The 25,031-nt window shown below is 39.2% G+C and overlaps 1 protein-coding gene across 1 annotated transcript in view; it reads right to left on the bottom strand.

Moving 5' to 3' along the window:
- Hmcn1 (hemicentin 1) overlaps nucleotides 1–25,031 on the bottom strand; it is a 424,838-nt gene that overhangs the window by 201,063 nt on the left and 198,744 nt on the right. Inside the window, 7 exon segments of the mRNA XM_051147547.1 lie at nucleotides 312–439; nucleotides 1,577–1,672; nucleotides 2,754–2,948; nucleotides 11,492–11,650; nucleotides 16,806–16,919; nucleotides 19,055–19,182; nucleotides 20,723–20,864. Coding sequence (XP_051003504.1) covers nucleotides 312–439; nucleotides 1,577–1,672; nucleotides 2,754–2,948; nucleotides 11,492–11,650; nucleotides 16,806–16,919; nucleotides 19,055–19,182; nucleotides 20,723–20,864 — 962 coding nt within the window.

Consider the following 25,031-nt stretch of genomic DNA (forward strand, 5'->3'; position numbering starts at 1 on the left):
CTTGCAGAGGAAGCTAAGCTTGGTTCTGAGGACCCACGTCAGTGGCTTAAAACTGCTTGTAAGTCTCCCTCCAGGGTATCCGACAGTCTCTTTTTGATTCTTGACACCTACAAACGTGCATACATGTATGCACGCACACACGCACAGCATGCATACTTAAAAATGAAAAATAATTTTTTTCAAGAAAATCTTTGATAAGCTTACAAAACATGTATATAATGTTTATGAAATCAGGCTTTCATTATGGGTGATCTGCTGCATTAATTCTTAGGAGAAAATAAGTAGAAAGGCATGTATTAAAAACTCTTTACCATGGCTGAGTTCTTCATCCACCGCCGCTCTGGGATGGGGTTTCCGGCCAAGAGAGTGCAAGGTAGAGTGAGTGGCTGTCCTTCAATAATGCTGGCCACAGAAGGGCTGGTTCCAATAAGCGGGGCAACTGCATCAGAGAGAGAGCACTCCGCCTCATCAAAATGGGTGCATGGCAGGGAGTTATTACAAGCAAGTCAACTACAAATTATGGTGTATAAAACTGGAGTTTCCAGGAACAGAACTTGGAAATGAAATGGAAATGGACTTGACATGGAAGGAATAGATCCGAACAGAAGGAGAATAGGTGACCCCGTAGAAAAACAGCAAAGCCTACACACACGGGGCCAGCAGGGTCAAGGCCTGATGCTCGCAGCAGCGTATGCATTAGAATGGACAGTGGGCGGGAGTGCTTGGGAGTGGAGACATGGAGTTATCAGAACCCTCCCTCTCAGAAATAGCCAGAAACAGAATAGACTGGCTACAGTAGGATTCATAGGAACCTGTTGAAATAGCACAAGCAAAGTAAACAAAGTTAGTTTCCTGAACTGGAATAGTAGAGAGGCGTGGTCAACCTATTCTTTCCTAGAAATTAACAGAACAATACTACAGATTAGCACAACATCCCTAAGAGACCCAAAAAATGTAGATATAGATGGACAAATGAAGTCATACCAATAATTCTATACACTGGGATTAATCCTACACACATGCAGTGAAATACTTAACATCACATTTAATGCTATAAAAATTTGAACGGTATAATACTAGGGAAAAAACAATTCCAAGGAATAAATGTAGAAATATGAATTCAATACAAGAACAAATTAATAGTTTCATTAGTCATACATGACCACTTGATGAATTATACTGAATCAAATATCCCACCACTTGGAAATAAGTTGTATTCTATTTTTGCTTCACAACTCCTATGAACATAATCCTATGTGGAGTGGAGTGATAAACATAAGACACACCACTTGTCTGTGTGTGTGAGTGTGAGTGTGTGTGTGTGTGTGTGTCTGTCTGTCTGTCTGTCCGTTCACATTTAGGCTTAAACCAAACAATGATCAAATAGAAGATGAGGAGCCTGAAGCAGGCTCTCTAACTTAAATATAGTTGCAACATTGTATGACATATGGCTTAGGGACACAAACCTCTGCCTGGTTGTAAATCAAATACAAATTATCACATGTAAAGGATGTCGTCATCAAAGAGGTCTGAAGTTTGTAAAGAACATTGCCTCTAGGAAGTTAACTACTCTTACCGAGTCCTGTCACTGTCACTGTCGTCTGTGTCTGTATTTTTCCAAACTGGTTTTCAGCTTCACAGATATATGTTCCTTTGTCACTTGCCCATAAATCTAGAAAGAAGAACTCATTTACTCATTCAGGAGCATTGTGAACCCTTGACAATGCACCAGGCACAGTGCTGAGATCCGACAGAAATCACACCAGCACCTTCTGGTCATTCCCTTCTAGGGAAGGAGACAGAGAATACAGCAGGGTTACAAACGCTCTATGAGGCTCATGCAACGAGCTGTGGAAGCACACACAGGAATGACCCATTGATTGATTAGCATAGAGACCAAGCACAGTCACACACAAAAACATATATTTAATGCAAATTGCTTTTCTCATTCTTCTATTTACTGTGTGTTGGCTATTGATAAAATTTTTAGTGTGGAGGTAGAACAAACACACAGTATTGCTTTTCAAGATCGTGAAGAGCATCAAGGGAGCTGTGCAGTCAACAAGAGCACTGGGAAGCAGGGTAGGATTAGTTACAAATTGGACGGCATAGTCAGGAGCCTGGAGCTAAAGCCTTTAAAGTATTGCTCTTGGCTTGTGAGCAATAAGAAAACCAAGATAAGATTTTTAAATAAGGGAATAACTTTTATTTTATGAACACTGTAGTCAAGCATGTCCAGTTTAATCTACTAGCAAAATATGAATATACATATTTGTATATAATACAGCCTGGCAATGTAGCCCAAAGGAGGCTGAGACAAGAAGAGCAAGAGTTCAAAGACCATACTGAGTCTTTGTTTCAAAACAAGAAAATCAAAAAGCAAAGTACATATATACAAATATATGCTGGGCGTGGTGGTGCACGCCTTTAATCCCAGCACTCGGGAGGCAGAGGCAGGTGGATCACTGTGAGTTCAAGGCCAGTCTGGTCTACAAAGTGAGTCCAGGACAGCCAAGGCTACACAGAGAAACCCTGTCTCGCAAACGAAAAAACAAAACAAAACAAAACAAAAAAACCCAAAAAACAAATATATATGTGTATGTATGTATGTATGTATGTATGTATGTATGTACATATGCACAAACACACACACACACAGAGGGAGAGAGAGAGAGAGGCAGAGAGAGACAGACAGAGAGAGAGAGAGAGAGAGAGAGAGAGAGAGAGAGGGAGAGAGAGACCCTTTAACTTACTTGAAATAAAGAGAGCGCCTGTTCTCAGCTGGCTGATGGAACTAACAGAAAAGGGTCTTGAGAGAATTGGCATGTTGTCCAATCTTCGCCATTTGATCTGTGGTTCTGGGTAACCCTGAACATAACAAGGTAATGTCACATTGGAGCCAATTTCCATGGACACATCAGAAGGTTCTTGTATGAAGACTGGAGGTGCTGGAAGAAGCAAAGGACAAAATGTCACTGGTAGAGGATGTGGACACATTAAGAATAAACCTTCTTAAATTATCAATAGGTTGAATCTGAAACAAATCATTTTATAAAATATTGTAAATTTACCCTATAGCTTTCTTATCTGGCATGTGCCAGGTTTATTTTTTCTGTATGAATAAATGGTGAGATAAATACTCACCCTTGCCCTATAGCTATAGGGGATATGAAAATCATCTTAACAAGAATTATTATAGAAATTTGCTTTCAATATTAGTATATGTTATAGTGTCAAACCTTATACTCTCCTAAACAAATTAGCTTTATAATGGAATATGATTATTTCTGGTAATTTTAAAAATCTTGTTGGCTGGGTATTTTTTTTTTTTTTCTGAGACAGAGTTTTCTTGTGTAGCCTTGGCTGTCCTGGACTCACTTTTTAACTTAGACTGGCCTCAAACTCAAAAAGATCTGCCTTCCTCGGCTTCCCCAAGTGCTGGGACTATAGGTGTGCTCCACCATGCTCAGCTATTGGCTGGATTTTTAAATGAGATTAATTTGTACCAAAGTATTTTTTTTTACTAATTCCTATCTGACATATTAACAACATTTATTCCTGAAGTATAACCATATTTTGTATTGTATTCTTGCTCATCATGTCTCACATTTTTAAGTCAGAGAAATTTAAGTTTGAGAATCAATAATGTAAGTTAGAATAACAGAAGATATTTGATAAAGAAAGAATAGTAAGTCCTAGCATCTGAAGGAGAATTGAGACATATAAAGAAATTTAGAAGTTCACACGGTTCCAGTAACAAGAGAAACTGAGGAGAAGAAGAACTGAAATCCATGATGGGCACACTTAGGAAAAGACAGACCTGCCACATAGGAAGGATGTTGTTGGGAACCACTCAGGGATGAGGATCTCAGAAGCTTGTGAGCAATAATGCTGGAGACATCATTGATAAGAATAAATACATGGGATTCTCTTAGAAGCAGCGAGGGGAATCTACTTGTGTAAAATTTAAGAGTTGGTACATAGGCAGTAAAGAAAGCATGCAGACTAGCAATGCAAAAGCCATCACAGTTAGAACCAAGGCTTTTGTCAAATGATTTCAATGGTTTCCAGTCTTCAGAATGATCCCACTCTGGTTTTATAGATGAAGAAACTGAAACTTAGATGATTTGCTAAGTGTCAATAGAGTCAAAAGAGCAAGATCAGATTAAAAACTAGTTTGCCTTCTACAACCACTTTGGGAAATCAATCTGGCAGTTTATCACAAAAGGGGAATCGTTCTACCATAAGACCCAACTATAGCACTTGTGGGCATATACTCAAAATGTGCTCTGCCATACCACAAATTCATTTGCTTGGTTATGGTCATAGAAGATTTAGTCACAGCCAGAAATTGGAAACAACCTAGATGTCCTTCAGCCAAAGAATGGATAAAGAAAATGTGGTACACTTACACAATGGAATACTACTCAGCTATAAAAAATGAGGACATCATGAAATTTTCAGGCAAATGGATGAAACTTGAATATATCATTCTGAGTAAGGTAACCCAGATGCAGAAAGACACGCATGGTATGTACTCACCTATAAGTGGATATTAGTCATAAAGTACAGGATAGCCACACTACAATCCACAGACCCAAAGAAGCTAAGTGATAAGGAGGGCCCAAGGGAGGATGCTCGAAGCTCACTCAGAAGGTAAAACAAAATAGACATTGGAAATGGAGAGAGGGAAGGAACTGAGTGGGAGAGGAGGTAGGAAGGGGAATGGGGATGGGAATCAGATATGAGGAGACCAGGGGTGGGAAGAGGGCTGCAAGAGAGAACACAAATCAGAAGGGATCATCTCTGTGACAAGCTGGAGACCTGGGTCAGGGAGGCTCCGGTGAATCTATGGAGGTGACCCTAGCTGAGACTCCTAGCAACAGGGCATATGAAGCCTGAAGTGGTCACTTCCTGTGGCCAGGTGGGATTCCCAGAGGACGGAGAGGGACACCAACCCACCTTCAGAACCTTTGAGCCAAAGTTTGTCCTGCCTACAAGATATGCAGGGATAAAGATGGAGCAGTAATTGAGGGATTGGCCAACCAATGACTGGTCAATTTGAGACCTAGCCCATGGGAAAGAGCCAACCCTTGACACTATTGATGATTTTCTGCTCTGCTTGTAGATAAAGGTCTAACATAACTGTCTTCTGAGGGGCTTCATCCAGCAGCTGGTGGAAACAGATGCAGAGACCCACAACCAAACAATAGGTGGAGCTTGGGGAGTTTTGTGGAAGAATGAGAGGAAGGATTGAGGGAGCAGATGGGGTCAAGGACACCACAAGAAGACCAACAGAATAAACTAGCTGGGGCTCACAGAGACTGAACTGCCAACCAAAGAGCATGCCTGGGCTGAAGCTAGGTCCCCTACACATGTATAGCAGATGTGCAGCTTATCAGTTGAGTCCCCTAACAATCGGAGCTGGGCTGCCGGCCTTTGGATCCCTTTCCCCTAGCTTCCCTGCCTTGTCTGGCCTCAGTAGAAGAGGATGTCCTTGGTTCTGCTGCAACTTGATGTGCCAGGGCAGGTTGGTACCCATGGTGGGGAGGGGCTCCTCTTATCTAAGGAAAAGGGGAGGAGGAATAAAAAGAGGGTGTTTGGGGTGGGACTCGGAGGAGGGGTTCTGTGAGCAGGATGCAAAGTGAATAATACATACATACATACATATGTATGTACATACATACATACATACATACATACATACATACATACATACATGAGGGAAAGCTAGTTTTGACCTTACAGTTGAACCTCTTTGTCGTTTTATCAGCCTCTCCTTCTCTACGTGTTCTAATCACTAAGCCTGGGCATACTGGTTAGCAGTCTTATTTTTTAAAAATGAAGTAGACATCACTTCCTTCCTTCTAATCCCACATCTGCAGATTGGATGTACAGATGTCTTCCACCAGTGCTAGTATTCTGATTTTAGCCTGATTAGACTGCCTCTCACTCTATAGCTTTTTTTCCATTGCTTCTTATGCTACATAAAGCCTGGCCTCTGGGTAGTCAGCAATCCTTGCCCTTCTCCAAGAGTTGACGTTTCATATTTTAGTACTTGGTTTATTACCTCCCCTGTAAGTGTAATTAATGTCTGATGTTGAGATATGGGCAACTTTTTAACCCAGTTTCCAAAGGACACTCCTCTATGATGCCGTCTTTTATTGTCATAAATGGGCACAAATCTTTGAGATTTAGGAGAACCCTCTCTACCAGACTCATGAAACTCCAAATACAAGCTATTACTTGATTATCTGCTTCTTTGCTTTCCAGACATATTCTGTTTATGACTATATGTTTTTATCCTTTAATAGTAGCTAACAGATTACATGTGCATTATATGTGACCACTGGAGAATAGTGAATGAATTATTGAGTCAGCATGAAAAGCTATGGTAAAATTCAAACTTGTGTATATGTGTCAGAATGTACATATGAGACACCTCAACCCAGTACATTTGAACTTGCACGTTTAAAAGAAACATGACAATTTCAAAAGCCTGCCTACAAAATTTAAAATAAAAAACAACAACTGAAAACAATGATATGAGAAGACAATAGTTCACCTCTGTTTAGATATTTTTTCTTAATTCATATACATAGCAATTCAACTTATAAAAATAGCCTATAGGCATACTTTAAATATAGTTCATAAAGTAACACATTGCTTGCTTATTTCATTTCTACAACTTGGTTACTTTTTTCTGGAGTGAATGGAGTCAATCTGTAACATGAACCTTGAGGAGACATAATAATACACTCAAAAGGCAGGTGTAGAGAGATCTCTGTGAGTTCAAGGCCAGCCTCTTCCAAAATTTTAGTCCAGACAGAGCTACATAGTAAGGAATATGTTTCGATGATGATGATCATGATATCCTAAAATATAAATATATTTCTGAGATAAAAGAGAAACTAAGTCTAAAAGTCTGAAACTGTGCAAAGCTCAGATCTTGGGTAGCAGAATGTAACAATAGACAAAAAAAAATTTTTTTTAAATAGTAAAAGTTATGTAGAAGACTGATATCCACCAACTACTCAGGGGAAGAGAAATCTCCATTTATTGAAATGTTAAAATATAATCATCAATGAAAAGTGATCCACTAGCATGTTCAGAAGTAATGGAGGGAGGGGATCTGGAATCAGAACAGAAAACCAAACTCAAGTTACACCCACAAACCTAATCAAGATGGGACAAGTAATGCATTGCAAGAGAATTCTAGAACAGTGTCAGGCATAAGACATTAGATCAGGGAACATCAGTGCTGAATTTCAAAACAAGAGGCTAATGAGAACACCAGGCCAGAGAGAGCAGCCAACACAACGTCCACCACAAACCAACTTCCAAAATGAAGCAGCTTCTAGCTGGGCCAAGAAGACTTAAATACTTCCTCCGCCTAACTGTGGCCAACACAGCCTCTGAGTGAGTTTTTCTGGATGAGTCATGAATAGATTAGCAAAACCAGAGACCAGAAGAGCCGTAGTGAGTGGCTGACAGTATGCAATGATGCTTTTCTAGAAGAGAATGTGTTACTTAGAGGGGTAAGAACACACAGAGTGGTTTAAACGGTGGTTCCACTGTTTTTAGTCTGTGATCTTGGGAAAGTCATTTCACCTCCCTCCCCAGTTTTAATTTCTTTGAGAAGAAAAAAGAATAGTAGTACTTCATATTTTAAGCCAAAAGAGATAGTCTTTATTAATCATGTAGTATGCAATAACTATCTCAATACTAGCAGTATTAAACATGATAATCATACTTAATTTGTTAGATCTCAGTTCTGGAGTTTGATGTTTGTATTTGGTTTAGCTTTTGGTCCTTCATACAGTCCCCTGAGGGATAATGTTTGATCCCTAGTAAGTTCCTAAGCATCTGCATAGCACATTGAGATATGCATGGGCTAACACCACAGTGCAGTCTTTTGTCTTCAGAGATAGTTATAGCAGTGAAAACTCATTGTTTTAAAACTATAAACATCATAAACAAATTTATCATCTTTTTCCAAACACTATTTTGAATTATTTCCCTTGCCCCCAACACAGTTAAATATATATTCCCTCTGTGGCAACTCTTGCATTATGTCAGTCAGAGATTTTTCTTTCCTAAAATGACTAGACACATCACTTTGGTTTCACTAAACCACAAAACACAAAACCACAGTCTAAGACTCAAACCCTGTGTGGTGTGGAATGTTAAAAAAAAAAAAAAAAAAAAAAAACCCTGCCAGGCCAACATTTTGTTTGATGTTTCCAGCCCCTCTTTCTTCCAAATGACTTCACAATTCACTACCCTTTTCCCAAGGGATGAAACACATTGGTAACTTTCCCTGTTGACCTGAAACGTCCATAACTTAAAACCATGATAGTGAGGAACAGGAGAAAGGATGCTCACTGCAAGAAGCTCAAACTCAAGAATAACATTAAACAATACTTTTGTTAATTTTTTTATCTAGTATGGCTGCTGTGAAGCAACAAGCCCACAGAACAATCTAAATGTCCAAACAGCTAGATGATATGGACAAAAGCATGTTTGTGTTCTGAAGTCACAAGCAACTCAGACGTACGCTCAATAATTTTGGAACCCAAATGAATAATTTTATGCAATACTAAGCTTAGTACTTAACTAGTCTCAAGTCCTTTCTAAAAAAAGAAGCCAAATTGAAATAACAAGCTTCATATTAAAAATCCCAAAGTATAATCTTAAATGCCATATCACTTTATGTAGGCATTCCGATATCATGTTTGGAACTCAAAGAAAGAAAATAGCCACTACACACATAATGAAGTTATACGCAAGATATGTGCTGCACTTAGCAGCCCCGTAGGTACTAGTTAACATGCTAGATGTATTTGAGTGATAATGCCTCATTTCATCTTTTCAATTCACCTGAAAAGTAAATGCCATTTAAATCTATAAGATAAGGAAAGTTCAGTAGACAACCCATTGCCTCTCAAGTACCTATTCTCTTAATCACTATATTAATTCTGGAGAAAGTTTCCATCCATAACGTGTTTCCTTCTAAACCTCATAATGAAAACTACAATCATCTCTGTAATTGTGGTTTGTTGTAGAGATAACACAACGTGTAACCTTGGCCTCCTGTGAGCAGGTCAGCCTAATCACGCCACACTTACTGCTCTAAGAAGGATGCAACGGAGAAGATGGACATGTGAAGGTACAAGAGAAGCAAAACGGTGCCGACTTCAATATGAAACCATTTGCCAGCTGTTAGCAATGGTTAAAGTCACAAAGAACAGACGGCTTGTTTCTGTTAACTGCTCATTCAGATCAATTGCTGGGATCAAAATTGAGAAAGTTCTAGAAGTCAAAGATTAGTTAGCTACACTTAAAAGAGTGAACTATAGATAGAAGGTGTTTGCTGGGAAGTTTCTGGATCCAGCTATTATAGCTAAGCCTAACTGTCAGCTTAACTGGATTTTCAATCACTTGGGTATGTCTTTGAGGATGTTTCCAGAGAGGTTTAACAGAGGATGTAAGACCCACCCTGAGTACACATGGCACTGTGGGCTGGGACCCCAGGCTGAATAGAAAAGGACAAAGCAAGCTGAACACCAGTACTGGTCTGTTACTACTTCCTAGCCACTCACGTATTTTGTAATGTGAAAAGTCTCTAACACATCATCACGGGGCACCAAGCGATATCTCTAGCCCTTCTCTAGTGTGCTGCTGGACAGTAGAGAGAATCTAGAAAATGCAGAAGCAGAAAAGATTAAGAAGAAAACAGTCAGTAAGAAAAGAAGTATGTATGCGATCCTCAGACTTTCTAGAACTTCGAAGTGCGTCTAAGAGATCACAATGTTATTGCTTGGAAAAGTTACCAAGACCATGTCTCCCTGGGTAGAGGGAGAACTCAGAAAGGAATGCTTTGTAAACGTAAATTGTCTCCATGGGAATTGGGGACAACAGAGTGGAAGGTGCTAGGAATTGAATTTTACCCTTATTGTGTTTCTTAAAAACAAGAATTTTGTATCTAATGACCATTTCCAACATCATTAATATATTTGAAAGTCTTCCAGGAGAATCATAGACCTCCTCCACCCAACAGTTCCAGCCTTATTTCCAAGGTATTTATCTTAATAATAACAAAGATCAGTTAAAGCAACACCCTGGACATTTTGCACCACACTAGACAGAGCCTATAGTAATCTTTGTGCCAGTTCCAGCATTCTATATTAAAATTTCAGGGTATATTCAGCAAGAATGAATACTGTTCAACAGACAGCCAAGGGCAAGGGACCAGAATCATAACTGGTCCCAGGAGGGAAAAAAATTTAGTTTCCATGAAACAAAATATCAAGTGTTCAGGGCCATAATTTTCACTTAAAAGCTTAAGATAATAGAACTAAATAGTTTGTAAGAAGATTCATTTTCTTCACTCATGACATGGCAAAAAAACCATACTGTAACATACAGAAAAGAAAATATAATTTAACAGCATTCCATGCTTTATAAGTTTAAAGAGATGTAAATATTTAATTATCTGTTAAAACTAAGCTGCCACATTCTTTTCCATGAAAAACAGGTTTTGTTTAATTTCTAGTTTTACCACACTGTGTAAAGAGTTCTTTGTTTTGCATTATTTTCTAAAGAAATGTGAAATAGATGAAGTGAGAACCAAGCTTCCTGAGAACACAAATACTGTTGCCATGTGCACATTGCATCCTCCCATGGTGATTGACATTCTTTTGTTGTTAGTACTTTAACTCAAATACTGTGGAGTAACTTTTAGTGGATTTTTGAAGCTATAACAAATGCATAATCTGCTACCGATGCTGTCATCAACATCTCTAGATTATTTTTTAGGGCCAAACTCTACATTCTGGCCTCCTGATGTTAATAATTAGGAATCTGATGGCACGATGGCTGAGTATTGACGAGAAAATGGCAATAGATGACACAAATTAGTGAGGTCTACAGTGTCTGGCCTCTGATAGTGCGGTCAAGGCTCCGCCCCTCTCAAGTTCTGCAGCCCTGATCACATGGTTCAGCTTTTGTTAGCTTCAGGCTTTTACATTTGTAGTAGACATAATCTTAGCATCTCCCCTAGGTGTGTATGGGGGGAGGGTAGGGTTGGGGTGAGAGTGACATGTGGGAGTTCTCAACCTGTGGGTTGGGACCATCAAAAAACGCGTATTTCTGAGACACCACTCTGTAGCAAAATTACAGTTATGAAGTAGCAACAAAAATAACTTTATGCCTGGGGGTCTTGATGACACAAGGAACTGTATTAATCCTTTAACAAGGGACGCAGCAGAAGAAAGGTTGAGAACCACTGGCTCAGTGGAATAATTCGTACAACACTCAGCATGTTGGAAGGTCCCAGAAATTGCTAGCCACTGTTATGAAGTTGGTCATTTGAAATGCCCATACTAGATTTGCCAAACATTTATACCAAAATGTTTCACGGTTGATCAACAGAAAAAACAAATAACACAGTGTCAGAAAAATAATGTGGCCAATGGACATGAAAGCTTACAGCCTACATCCAGAGTTAGTCTGCCGGTTGCTCTTCCAGCATCATTGATGGCTACACAGGTATAGTCGCCGGCATCCAGATCTTGTGTTTCCTGGATCTTCAAAAGTCCCATGAGAGAGTCAATACTGAGGAACGTTGAGGGTCTCAACTCAAGATCTCCTAAGTCAAAACAAGGGCAAGAACATTAAGTGCTAAATAATGCGCATGATTTACCCTGCCACTGAGACAATTTTAAAACTTCTGAATAAGAAGGATTGCAATGTTTCAAATTCCAGTTGTGTCTCGCACAACATAGATGCTTTGGTCCCGCAATGAACTGTATATAGCTGCTTCTTCCATCTGACTGTATGCAAAGGGTGAGAGCTCTTGGAAGCTACATGGAAGGCTGGGGCAAGCTGGAAACCAGAACAGTGGCTTTGCTCAGTAAAAAGGGAGTTAAGAAGGTAAGGGGTAAGGAGAGGTTTCTACTATCTTTGGGGCATGGGGCATTTCAGTGGCCCTGGGAGTGCTGGAGATATCACAGGTATCTGTTTAGTGAGTGACCAGGCTCTTGGTTGAATGATGTCAGTTACAGTTTGTTTTGTGGTAAGTCAAAACTGGCTGAGACATTTATGTGAGTGGTTGGAGAAGAGGGCTGGTTTGAACGGGGATGGGGAAGCTTGCTAAGAAAATAGGAAGAGTGGTTAGCTTATATTAATCTTTTGCGTTACCTTGGCAGAAATCTCATTCATTAAAAATTTGGATTTGGAGTGATAGGGAACTCTGTGCAAGGTCAGGGTGGGAAAAAAAAAAAGCTAGTTACACGTGGAGTGCCTCTACATGCTGTGAGTTCCAACAGAGGCTCTGGTCCTCCTTCAACACCTCCAACAGTCAGAAGGAAGATTTTGTATGCATCTCCCATGCTCTCCTCCTAAACGGTCTCCTGATCAAAAAAATGAAATTGACTACAATGACCAGAAGATTTAAAAAAGCAAATAGCAAGGAATATGTAATGTCATTTAAGGCCTTTTTTTTTTTTTCCATTTGTTATATAAAGGATGACAAAAAGTATGTGAGGATAGTAAAATCCCCCTGGAAGTTTGACAGCCCTTGCTCTTAGGGTTTAAATAACGTTCCCAAAATCTGAAAGTTACTTTCTAAAATGCCACATGTCAATCTTGTTGTACCCTGCAAATGAGGATCACATATGAAATAAATTCCTTGCTTCAAATACGCAAAAAACAAGCAAACAAATGAAAAAACAAAAACAAAAACAAAAAACAAAAAACAAAAGACCTGAGAGCTAGTAGCTCTCTGAGAGAACATTGTGCATGGTGCCAACCAGTGAGATTTAGCAACCTGTAGACAATTCTCTTTTGTTTATCTAATTTTCTGAAGAGAGGTTGTCAGAGGCTCTCTAAACGTGAAAACAACAAAATTCCACCAAGTAAGCAACTGCCAATGCCCCAAACATAGTATTCTCCAGTATTCCAATATTTCCAACCCTCAGGGCAACCTTACACTTGCTACTGCATACTCCACTCACAAATGGGAGAAGCAATAAAAGCTTTGTCTAAGTGCCTTCGGGAGAGTTTAATAAACAGAAGCAGATGATGTTGACATAACTTTCTTCCTACCACAGGAGGATGCAGGGTGACCTCACTGCTCTCAAGCCTAGAATGTTTGAAGTAAGAGGCGTCCAGAGTTTTGTGATTTACTTCTGACTTTTAGCTCTCCCGTGTATGTCAGATGATACCATCGGTGTCAGAAGATGAACTTAAGACCTTTTGCTGGTAGCTTTTGTTCCAAGTAAAAAGATGGAAGCAACGGTAGTCATGAAACAAAGCAGGAGCTGGGAAGCATACGTTCAATCAAGGCTGTACTTTGATCACATTTTGATAGTTTTCCTTTTCTCGATTTCTAGTGAAGATTACTTATCAAATTTCTGAGAAGCCAAGGAAGTAAAGAGCTTCTCAGATGGAGCTGGGATGTGGATTATTTAGCCTTAATATTAAAAAACAACGAGGTGACCATTATACTTGGTAAGATAATAAACTTTCTAGAGCTGTTTTAGGATTTAATAATCATTACTACTGAGGAAGGTCCACACACTCCCACCATCTAAATTCAGTTCTCGACTCCGTGGATTTGAAGTTGAACACTAGAGCTTTTCACATAGTTGATGGTAATTAACTTGCTGCTAGAAACATTTGTCTCAATGGCCCTCATGTGCTGGGGATGCTTTAATCTCAGCACTTGGGGGAAGGTAGAGGCAGGCAAATCTCTGTGAGTTCAAGGCCATCTTTGTCTACAGAGAGAATTTCAGGACAGCCAAGGCTACACAGAGAAATCCTGTCTCAAAAGACAAAACAAACAAAAAACAAAAAAAGACTTAGGAACCCAGGGAATTGTTATTTGTATAACTTATATTTATTTGTATTTAATATATCAAAAATCAAATTGGGAAGTTTAAAAACATAAACATAACTTATTTTATTTAAAGCTCATGATATATTTTTGCATAATAATTGTATTTTACAAAACTAATATTTTTCCAAGCCAGAAAAATTTAGTAAGAAGAGTGGCATTGTTTTACATTATTGTAAATTTCCGTAGGGTCTAATAGAAGGCAGCTGAGGGCTCATACTTGCTTCTGCCTTTTCTTTATTGGAAACCATACATCATGTAGCCTCCAGGAATTCCACTACACACTCGGAAGACAATGAAAGTAAAAAGCCAAATAACATTTCAGTGTTATTATGAATATAATTTGGAGCATGTGGATCCCTTCAAAGAATAGTAAGGAACCCCCAGAGATTTCAAACTACATTTAAGAACCATCAATCTCAATAAATAAATCCAATTTTATATTTTACCATAAATATCCTTTTCATAAGATTTTAACAGTATCCCTGATTTTTCCCTTAAAACTACTTTATACTGTTCATTTCTAGCAACAAAAGGCCCATACTCTCAGAGGCACTTTGCCACATGGGATTTCTTCTTGTCAGTGGTCCGAATGATATACCCATATTAACATAACTTTATTCAAACAGAATTGTCCAAGAAAAAGTTATTCTGAGGTTAAGGCAGGAGCTCTTATCTACTCCTTCTCTCTCCTCCCATCTCCTCTCCTCTCTTCCTCCCCTCCCCTTTCCTCTCCTCCTCCTTTCTCCTCTCTTCTCTCCTCTCCCCCATCCCCTCTCCTCTCCATTCCTCTCTCCTCTTCTCCCTTCTCCTCTCCTCCTCTCTTCTCCCTTCTCCTCTCCTCTCCCCTATCCCCTCTCCTCTCCTCTCCTCCCCTCTCCCTTCTTCTCCCTTCTTCTCCCCTTCTCCTCTCCTCTCCCCTCCCCTCTCCTCTCCTCTCCCCTCTCCTCTCCTTTCCTCTCTCTGCTCCAGTCCTTCTTCCCCTCTCCTTCCCTTCCCTTCCCTTCCCTTCCCTTCCCTTCCCTTCCCTTCCCTTCCCTTCCCCTCCCCTCCACTCCACTCCTCTCCCCTCTCCTCTACTCCCCTCCCCTCCCCTCTCCTCTCCTCTCCTCTCCTGTTTCCTCTCCTCTCCACTCCTCTCTTCTGTACTCATGGTTTCCATGAGGTTCAATTTTCTGACCTCCATATCGCCTTGTTCCCAGAATACAAGTCCCCACCTGCCTCCAACTCACTCACATTAGTGCCAGTACACAGGAAGACGGAGTTGGCTTCTGGTTTTCTCTGGATGATGCTGACTGCTTGCACATTAACCTGCCTGCCTGTGATTGTCAGGGTGAGATCAGCTGATACGGAGTTCACAGGTGTGGGAGGTTAATAAGCATTGGCTTGTATCTAACAGTATGATGTTTCGGTGTCTCACGCCCATGTGGATTGGAATCCATTGGGATATTGTCAGTGGAACTCGCTTAACTGCAATAGTTATGGTGGAGAGGAGAGACATGTGAATTCTAGAATGTTCCACGTGGTGGCTGCATGGTCCCCTACCTCCTCCTCAGCTGTTTGTGGGACAGAGACTGGCATGAGGATTAAGCTTTTCAGATAAGTAGACTAGTTTGTGAACAAGACTTTGCAGGTGATGTACACAGGAGTCACCCATAACTTTTTGAAGTGTTATTGTCATCACTACCAAGTCACACTTTTTTTTAAAAATGACTTTCTGTGCCTACTTAACCACTATCTGAATTTGAAGTTGTATGTTTATTTAACTGGAAATTCAAAGGTTTAGGTATTTCCAATAAGTAAAATTAGCTTATAGTCACTAAAATATACCTCATTAAGGAACAAAACCGGAATTTAAAAAATTATTGGCAAGAACAACACGCAAACTAACAACCTTTGAGCATAGAAAAGCATAGAAGTGCCATTATTTCCTATTTTCTCTTGACTTTTTATTTGCATTATTAAAAATTTTTTTTTACATAAAGCCTTTCTTTTTGACTTCACGTTCCCTAAGTCTGAACCCAAGGTGAATTCATAATTTTGTGATTATGACATCAATCCCAGTTGCTATGGGAACATCTATGAATTAATAAACAGAGTCATAACAACAGTGCTTTGTGCTATTTAGCATTTTTTCATCTGGAGATTAAAAAGTATTTTGCAAACAGCATCTCAATAATCCTAGCAACCTCCCATTTAGAACGTCCACAGCATTTTCTTTATTTTTATCATCAAAAGCTGAGAGGAAAGTAGAAGGGGATGGGGTGGGGAGGGGGAGGGAGGGGGAGAGTTGTACACAAATGCGGATTACTGTCATTTGTGCATGGACCAAGCTTCACTAAGATGCAATAAAGCATTGCTGTGTCTTCCTTATAAAATCAGGGATATAGTCTATACACTAAAATATAGATATCAATTCTATAACTGATGGGAGGGACTATATTGAAACTGTCCAAGACACATGCTTGCCTGTCAATTTCCTGTGAGCCTCCGTGTGTTATCTGCAGTTGAACAGTTTACAGAAGGCATCCTTGAGGACCTAGCATTTTAATAGAACACTTATCTCTAAGAAAAGTGAACTAAAACCAGGAGAGCTATTTTAAACGTCAACTGAATATTCTTGGACAGTTTTCTACAGGAAACAGTCCTAAACTAACAAAGAGAACGTTCAGCTGGGTTAGCGAGGCAGACTTCTCCTGCTTTGATTTCACGGTCCTGTAATCCATACCAGATGTCAAATCCTGAAATTCAGAGTCCAGAATTTTGAACTATTGTCTCCAGTGAGAGCATAAACACATTTTATAGGCCTGCTAAGTCACACACCAAAACAAATTTTTAACAAATATTTTTTAAAGAAAAAGGAAAACAAACGAATTGAGCCAAACATGAACATACTTAAGAAATGTACCTTTGAACCACTTGACTTGAGGTGGGGGAACCCCAGAGGCTTTACATTCCATTAATGTTGTATCCCCAAGGGCCACCAAGAGCTCACTCTGAACTACCATCAACTTTGGGGCTTCTGCAAAACACAAAGATACAGTCAATATCTAAAAAAATTGCCATGTACACTTTTTTTTTATGCTTACTGAATGCACCAAAACATTACACCCTTAATATGTCCCCATTTATGTTTATAAGCAGAAAAACTCTCTCATCCTGCATATGTGTACAGATGCATATGCTAAAAAGATGAATGCTGAGGCCAAAACAAGGATATTAGGCAAATATAATGACAAGAGTATAAAATAATCACTAGGAAACAAAGGTATAAAGTGTAGGCAACTAGTTACAAGCTCTTGATGAAAAGATGGTCTATTAGGAGAATGGGCTTGGAGAAGTAAATGCATTCTGTAGCTACCGCACTAAAAATGGAAGGGAGGGGTGAGCAAAATAAAAATGGAATTGAAAGAGAATAGTGTTCAGATCATCAGCTAAATTAAGACTTGAGGCTAATACAATTACAAATGAGTTTAATCATACTTTCTATGTTGTAATCTGTAATTAATTGTCTTACATTTTCCCCTCTGCTTTCCAGTGCCATGCTACATATGGGTGCCCATTCTTATAATGATTTATTCTCTTCTGTTTATGGTATGTGTTTTTCCTAGTGCTTTTTGCTTTACCCCCTGGCATTAGCTCAAGCACACACGTTCTCTTACCTAAATGATTCGAAACCTTCCTAACTTCAACTAAGGTTGTTTTAAACAACGTCAAAGATCACATCACTCCCCTGATAAAACCCTCCAAAAGTCCCTGCTGCCCCCAAAGCCCATAAACTTTCCCTTTTTAGCTTCATCTGCAGTGCACTTGCTGCCTTATCACTGGCTAGAGACCTCCACTTGGGAGCCCCAAACACAGCGTTCTTTCATTCATTCTCCTGCCTTAGCTTTCCCCCAAACTCTCCTTTGCCAGGGTGGCTTCTCAAATTCCACTCATTCTTCCAGAGTTAACTTAAATCCTATCTCCTTTGGGAAGTCTTTGACATTCTTCAGTTTGAATTCATCTTACTTCTGCTGACACTTGCCCCACCCCGACCCCATAGCACTTGTCTGTGCTTTGTTTTATCGCTTCATGTTTCCACTCCCATTATATGAGCCTTTAAAAAAAAAAAAAATGACTACTGTGGCATAGATTTTGACTGTTTTTGTTTTAACACTCAGTCTCTGGCAGAACATTTGCCATGCTCAGGATGTTATACAGCAAAGAAATGTGCTGAATATTCTGGCTTCTTTGTGAATAACAGAAAATTTACTTCTGCAGTGCAGAATTCTGTTTTCATCACCACGTCCACATCTTCGTCTTCTGCTACCTCTCCACCTCACGTTTTCCGTGAACATTTTTTAATCTAGTGATTTCAGACTCTGAGCCCACCTTCCCTTAAACAATTCCTCTCCATGTGCCTGTCTTGCAACCATTTTTTCCAGGCTCTTACAACACGACCACTTTCATCCCTCCATCACCTTATACGTCAGCTCATTGTCTATGTTTATTGTGGGTTTTCTACACTGCTCACCTCAACACTAACAGTTTTAATGTGCTGCCATGCTTGGAGTCAAGTTGAAGTGGGTGAAAAGGCATATTTTTTCCAGACATATCACTCACAGTTTGCAACCTGACACTGGGGCACATCATGATATTTTCAGCCAATATCAAGAAGTTCAAATTAAATACAGAAAACCTTTCAAATAGCAATATATATATATATATATATATATATATATATATATATATATATATATATATATACCTTAATAAATTTTCTTTAAGTTTGGAATAGAAAATCACAGATAAAACATGAAAATAATATGATACACAATTTTGATTATAAGTAGGTAAGTATAAAATGGAAGGGGAGGTGAGAAAAGACATAAACATTTTTATCTTGAACTTGAAATATTACTAAAAACAAACCATGGTAGGGCATAACTCTATGAACAGCCTAGAAGTCTTTCACAAGGAAACTTCCTTGATTTCTGATGACAAATATGTTTTCTCACTTGTGAACAATAATAGCTTTAATCAACATGTGAAATTAATTATAAATCACAACATTGGGTACAATTTTTCTCTGACAGTAGTGATCAGGAAGTATCTTTCCACTCCTACAAGAATATTCACCCTATCTCCATTGCCTTGTAAGCTAGTAATACTTGCCAATGTATCTAAGAATGGACGTTTGTTTATCTGTTCCAGCTGCATTGCTTGCCAGGCAACTGTAGGTCCCTGCATCTTTGGGAACTGCATTCTTGATGAATAAAGAGCCTTCTGAGGTCATCCTGTATCTTTGGATTAAAAAAGCAAAGTAAAATGACAAATATTGCAATTGTAATGTTGTAGTTTAGTACCAAGACACTGTAGTACCCTCCTCAAATATCTTAGAATTATAGCCTTGTGTTCACTTCAGACATCATTAAGAACATCACACTCTAAGGAAATGTGTAATAATAATATAAGAAGAAGAAAATATAAGGATAAAAAGAAGTGATACTGTCATGCTTTTGTGCCCAGTTGCTCTGATAAAATACCTTGACAAAAAGCAACATGGGGAGAAAGGAATTATTTGTCTTCCGCTTGCGGGTTATGCTTCCTCATCATGGAGAAGAAAAGGTAGGAACCTGAAGTAGCATTCCTTATCACATCCACAGCCAAAAGCAGAGAGAGTGAATACATGAATGCCTCTTGCTTAGCTTGTTTATTCGCTCTTAGACAACTCAACGCCCAGCCCATGACATGGTGCTACCTACATACAGAGTGGGTCTTCCCATTTCAACTAACCCAGTTATGAAGAACCTCCCAGAGGTCTACCCATAGGCCAACCAGATTTAGACAGTCCCTCAGTGAGACTCTCCTTGGCTGATTCTAGACTGTGTTAAGTTGGCAAAATGATCATAGATATAATGTATCCAGAATAGGCTGTATACTAGAGACTGCTATAGGGGCCCTCTGTTTATTTACTTTTTCAATCTTCCCAATAAGCTAATGACTCAGATAATATAAGTATCTTTTACAGATGTGTGACAAGGTCACACCACTTGCTCAAAACCAGAGATACCAAATGGAAGAACTAGACTCCTCACACAGGTAGTCTTGGTTCACACGGTGAACTGCTCATCAACATGAAAATCTGAGAGAAGCAACACCTTATGTCACACGCAGAATCTGTGATGACTCAGAGAATGGAATTGGGTTCAGCTTGCTGGAGCAAATCTAAGGCTCCCTCTCATTCCAACCAGGAGTGATGGAAGCCTGATGGCCAGAAGTCTTGGTGTTTCTGATCCATACATCTATTACTTCCTGAGCCTAAAAGACTCTCTAGGAAGTAGACAGTAGCATAGAAGCCTCCTTAGTGTGTTATAGCAACAGTGGAGGCAGTTTTCAAGAACATCTGCAGCCTGTGATAGAACTTCTTTTGTGTCCTTCCCCTCAAGTTTTCTCTCTCTTCCTCTTCCCCCGCTGAATTCATGGCAATGCCTGACATAGATGGGTTATAACTATATTCCCCAGATAAAGTTTATCCCCAGATAAGGTTTATAAACCCATTTCAGTTTCAAGTTAAATCATGACTAGTCATGGTGTCATGTTTACAACTCAAAAGATGGGCGGACACTTGATCTCAATATTGAAATTAAGGATTTAATAACCTCAGACTTTTTTAAAGTTGCCGTTTGCATTTTTGTCATTTTTTCTAGCCTGTTTAGAAAGTAGAAAGCCATAAATCTTTCAGGTTTTAGCACGAAGGGTCAGGTCTGATTCACTTGCTCCCAAAATTCCATCAACCTTTCTGATTCAATAAAAACAAAGAAGATGATACAAACCCAGTACCTGTGTGAACCCATGATAAGCATCTCATTAACGGTCCAGACAATTTTTGGCTTGGGATAACCTGCTGCAGAACACATGATGGAGACCTCAGATCCTCCTGTGAAAGGCTGATTCTTGGGCATCACAGTGACTTTGGGTTTTTCTGTAAATGGAATGAAAGTTTGATGGTGAGATTCCCACTTACTTTGGCACAAGGTGATGTGTGTGCTTGATCAGAAGTTGCTTAGGCTTCCACTATCTACACTTTATTATTTGGAGGAGACCCCCACCACACCCCCAGCACAGGTCTGGCACTATCAGCAAAAGGGTGGAACCAAAAGAAATGAAGGTCATAGAAGCCAACTTCCTTTGCAAAGCAAATGAATTTAATCCTCATGTCAAGTTTCTGTCTCCACTGCTTACCATGAGCTGTGTTGCTACCTTTCCACTCCTCTGGGCTCTAGTTTTTGTTTGCTACTCTAAGACATCCCATTAGACTTATTTTCAAGCAAAGTCCTCAAGTGGAGCCATCAACTCTTTTCAAGCAGTGAAAGGAGATTTGTAGACACAATATATTCTCATTATGCTGTTTGCTTTGTTTGAACTCATCTTCCTCTTTCAATCTATTAATTATATTTCTATTAAAGTCAGAGACCATATCTTTCAAAGTATGCATCTTCCATTTTCTTTGATAGAATCTAACATTGTCTAGTCTGAAATGGGTTGGATCAAAAAGATACTTAACACAGTTGATGTAATAAAAACCATTCTTTAATCATAATAACTGCCAGTCCCTCTTAAGACTTAGGTGTAGTGGTCATGTGACTCACACATGCAGACCCACAAGACCTCAATATAACAAGAAATGGCAATGACTCAAATTAGCTAATGTTTTCCATTTGTATGGACAGAAAAACACTTTTGAAAATGAAACTTGAAGCCTGCAATTAACTGTCAAAACATAACTGGGATGTTGACACAGCTCCTCCTCTGTCACCTTTTTTACATCTGTATGTTAGGCGGGAAAATTCACCTCCACAGAAGGTACTACCAAAGAAATAGGAAATATTTCGCTTGGGAAATAAATCCTCCAGTTGATGGAGTAAAAGGAAACAAACTCTTCTTTGATGTGTTTGAAATGGGAAGATTCCATCAGTTCTAAGAGAATCAAGTTGATTCAGTTGGGGTTTGCTTCTGCTGTGCTAACTTCAATCAATTTATGAACTGAATGGCTTACTGTCTTCTCATTCTATTTCATTGGTTTTTTTGCTTTTTACTCTAAGTAAAATTGAATGATTCAATTAACAGCCTAGACCCGGATATGCTTATGGCGTTATCACTCTACTGCAGGCTCAAGGACAAATTGTGGCTTACTTTCACTAAGAGAAATTAGTCTCCAGAAGCCCTGCTCACTTGAAGGAGGTAGCACTGACGCTGCTACACCAGCAGAGAACCTAATTAGTGCTTAATTGCCATCAGCTCACAATCACCCTTCTCCTTTCCCTTTTCCTTGTTTACATTGCAGTTTTCGAATTAGGATCTGGCCTTTGAAGTCAATGTTTGAAGGCTTTTTCCGGCCTCTGGACTTGGTGATAGTCTCATTATTCCACAGATTCTTCTCAGTGACCATAGAGCTAAAGAAATGCACGAGGTCACGGGCAGACCGGCCACAGCCAGTAAGTTCACATTGTGATTCCATCTGGACTCCATCAGTTCGGAAAGGCTGAGGGACTGCACATGGTACAGGGGTGTCCTTGACAAGCTTCAGGGGAGGAGAACAGAAAGAGGAGCAATTCTTTTTCTTTTCTTTCTTTCTTTCTTTTTCTTCTTTTTCTTATTTTTTTTCAGTTTATTGGATACTCACATTGACTCAGTCCTACCTTCCTAAAATAAAATATTTCTCAGGGCTAGCTCAGTTAACATGGGGCTGCTGCAAAGCTTCAGGCCGCTCTCAAGATTTTTGTCTAAACTTGGTGCCTTGCAATGAAGTCTGCCAGAATCGGCCTGGCATGTATCCCAGCAAGAATCCCACTGGTAGGCTCTGTGGTTCAGATATCAAAGTAAAAATAAATGTCAGTTACTCAAACCAGGATGCAGAGAGTGAAGAGGTTATTGAGAAAATAAAGCCTGGATGTAGGGTGCTGCCCAGGGTCATGAAATCGATCTGTGTGTAACATACAGATGGGATGACTTCATCCTGCAAGAGGTGAGAAATTTACCATTGCCCTGGGAAGACTATTCTTGCCCATGATAAGAAAATCAAAAAGGGCATGAGCAAACACAGGGAGGCAAACCTGGCTGCCTGTCAAGTCACAATTGAATAAAGATGGTAAAAATGAGTCAGCCTGTAATTAGGTTAATAAGGACATAATACTTCTTGCTCTAATGGCTTTAATTGTTAATTTTTAATCCACATGGAAAGAATTCCCATTTTGGTAAAGTGGGGGAGTTGGGGCAAAAGTATAACGAAGAAGAATCATAACATATTCTTCAGTTCAATGACCTTATTTACCTGCAAGCAAATCAAATCCATGCCTCCATTTAATGGGAAAAACATATTAAAGTTGAATTTAGAAGCCAAAGCCTAGTTTTAGGTCCTGAGCTAAGTGTTTTGTTTGTTTCTGTTTGAGGTTTGTATTATAATTTCACAGCCCTCGCCAACTTTCCTACCACCAGGTCACCTGTCAGTACTGTCATCAACCATGGTGGCAGTAGCACACGCTTAGCCTGACCCATGAGAACATGAAGAGGTGGGAAAAGGAAACACTGAAATTTCATGTCTATGTTATAACAAAACCAAGTTATATATTAAAAAGAATAATTTCTCACCAGATTAAAAATAATTAAATATACACACATTTGATGCATTGATGCAATTTTTTGAGTCTTGGGTGCCTTTATGAACTATTGAAATGGATTATAAATGCTCATGAAAACAACGTCGTCCCACCTACTAAGGTCAGCAAATTAAAAACAAATCTCACCACCCCTTGGAAATTATCAGGATCATCCTTGCACAATAAGGTGTCTGTCCTAACTGCTGCAAATGGTTTGTTGTTCTTGAGTCTCTGGTTGGGAAATTTCAAAGACCACACCTAAAAGCTTTCTCTTCATTGAGATTTAATCATCAGTGACAAATTAATCAGATAACACTAATGCTTTTCACCTAAGCACACTATTCACAATATTTACCGCTATGGGCGTATGTAGAGTACTTTGGAAAACTGTTGTATGTTTTTATTTCGTTTCATTCAACATTCATTTATTAAGAGATTACAGTGTTTCAAGCACTTTGTACTGTCAAAAAAATCTCACAAATATAAACACATTATTTTGTTTTTAGGCTGCATTTCTTTCTAGTCAATTTACTGAAGTAGAAAGGCAGGCTCAACTTTGTGGGTATTGGATGCTAGACTTATTTACAGATGAAAAACTAAAGCTCAGAATACTTTAATAATTTCCCCCAAAGTCTTTGAAAGGCAGAGCTAGGAGTAAACTTTGTTCTTGCTGATTCATGGTGTCTATATTTTAATAGATATAATAACATTACCTTCTGCAGAAAGTTATGCCAGGACAGCTGCATTTGTATATACGAAACAGAGCAACTCCTGGTACCTAGTAGATGCTAGCTAATTGTGGCCTTAAATGTTTTTTTTAATATATTTTATTAATTTATTCATATTACATCTCAATTGTTATCCTATCCCTTGTATCCTCCCATTCCTCCCTCCCTCCCATTTTCCCCTTATTCCCCTCCCCTATGACTGTGACTGAGGGGGACCTCCTCCCCCTGTATATGGTCATAGGGTATCAAGTCTCTTCTTGGTAGCCTGCTATCCTTCCTCTGAGTGTGTTGGTTTAAATGTTAATCTTCTGTTATCTGGCAGAGTATAACAAAATAAGTAATGCAGAATTTTAAATAACCCTGTGCATATATACTATGGCATGATACCCATTATCCTAATATTCTATTTTGATTATCCAACTACCTGTAAGTAATGCTTATTACTTCTTAGAAAACATAGGACTGAGTCTAGATACTTACATTTTATTATTGTTTTAAGTGTTTTTCTGTTTTTTGTTTGTTTGTTTGGTTGGGTTTTTTGTTTTGTTTTGTTTGTTTGTTTGTTTGTTTGTTTGTTTTTTGGTTTTTCAAGACAGAGTTTCTCTATGTAGCCCTGGCTGTCCTGGACTCATTTTGTACACCAGGCTGGCCTCAAACTCAGAGCAATCCACCTGCCTCTGCCTCTTGAGTGCTGGGATTAAAGGCATGCACCAGCACTGCTTGGCTCTATTTTTCTGCTTTACTGACAGGGAAAGACATGCTAAT

Source organism: Acomys russatus, chromosome 6 (assembly GCF_903995435.1).
Source record: "Acomys russatus chromosome 6, mAcoRus1.1, whole genome shotgun sequence".
Classification (NCBI taxonomy): Eukaryota; Metazoa; Chordata; class Mammalia; order Rodentia; family Muridae; genus Acomys; species Acomys russatus.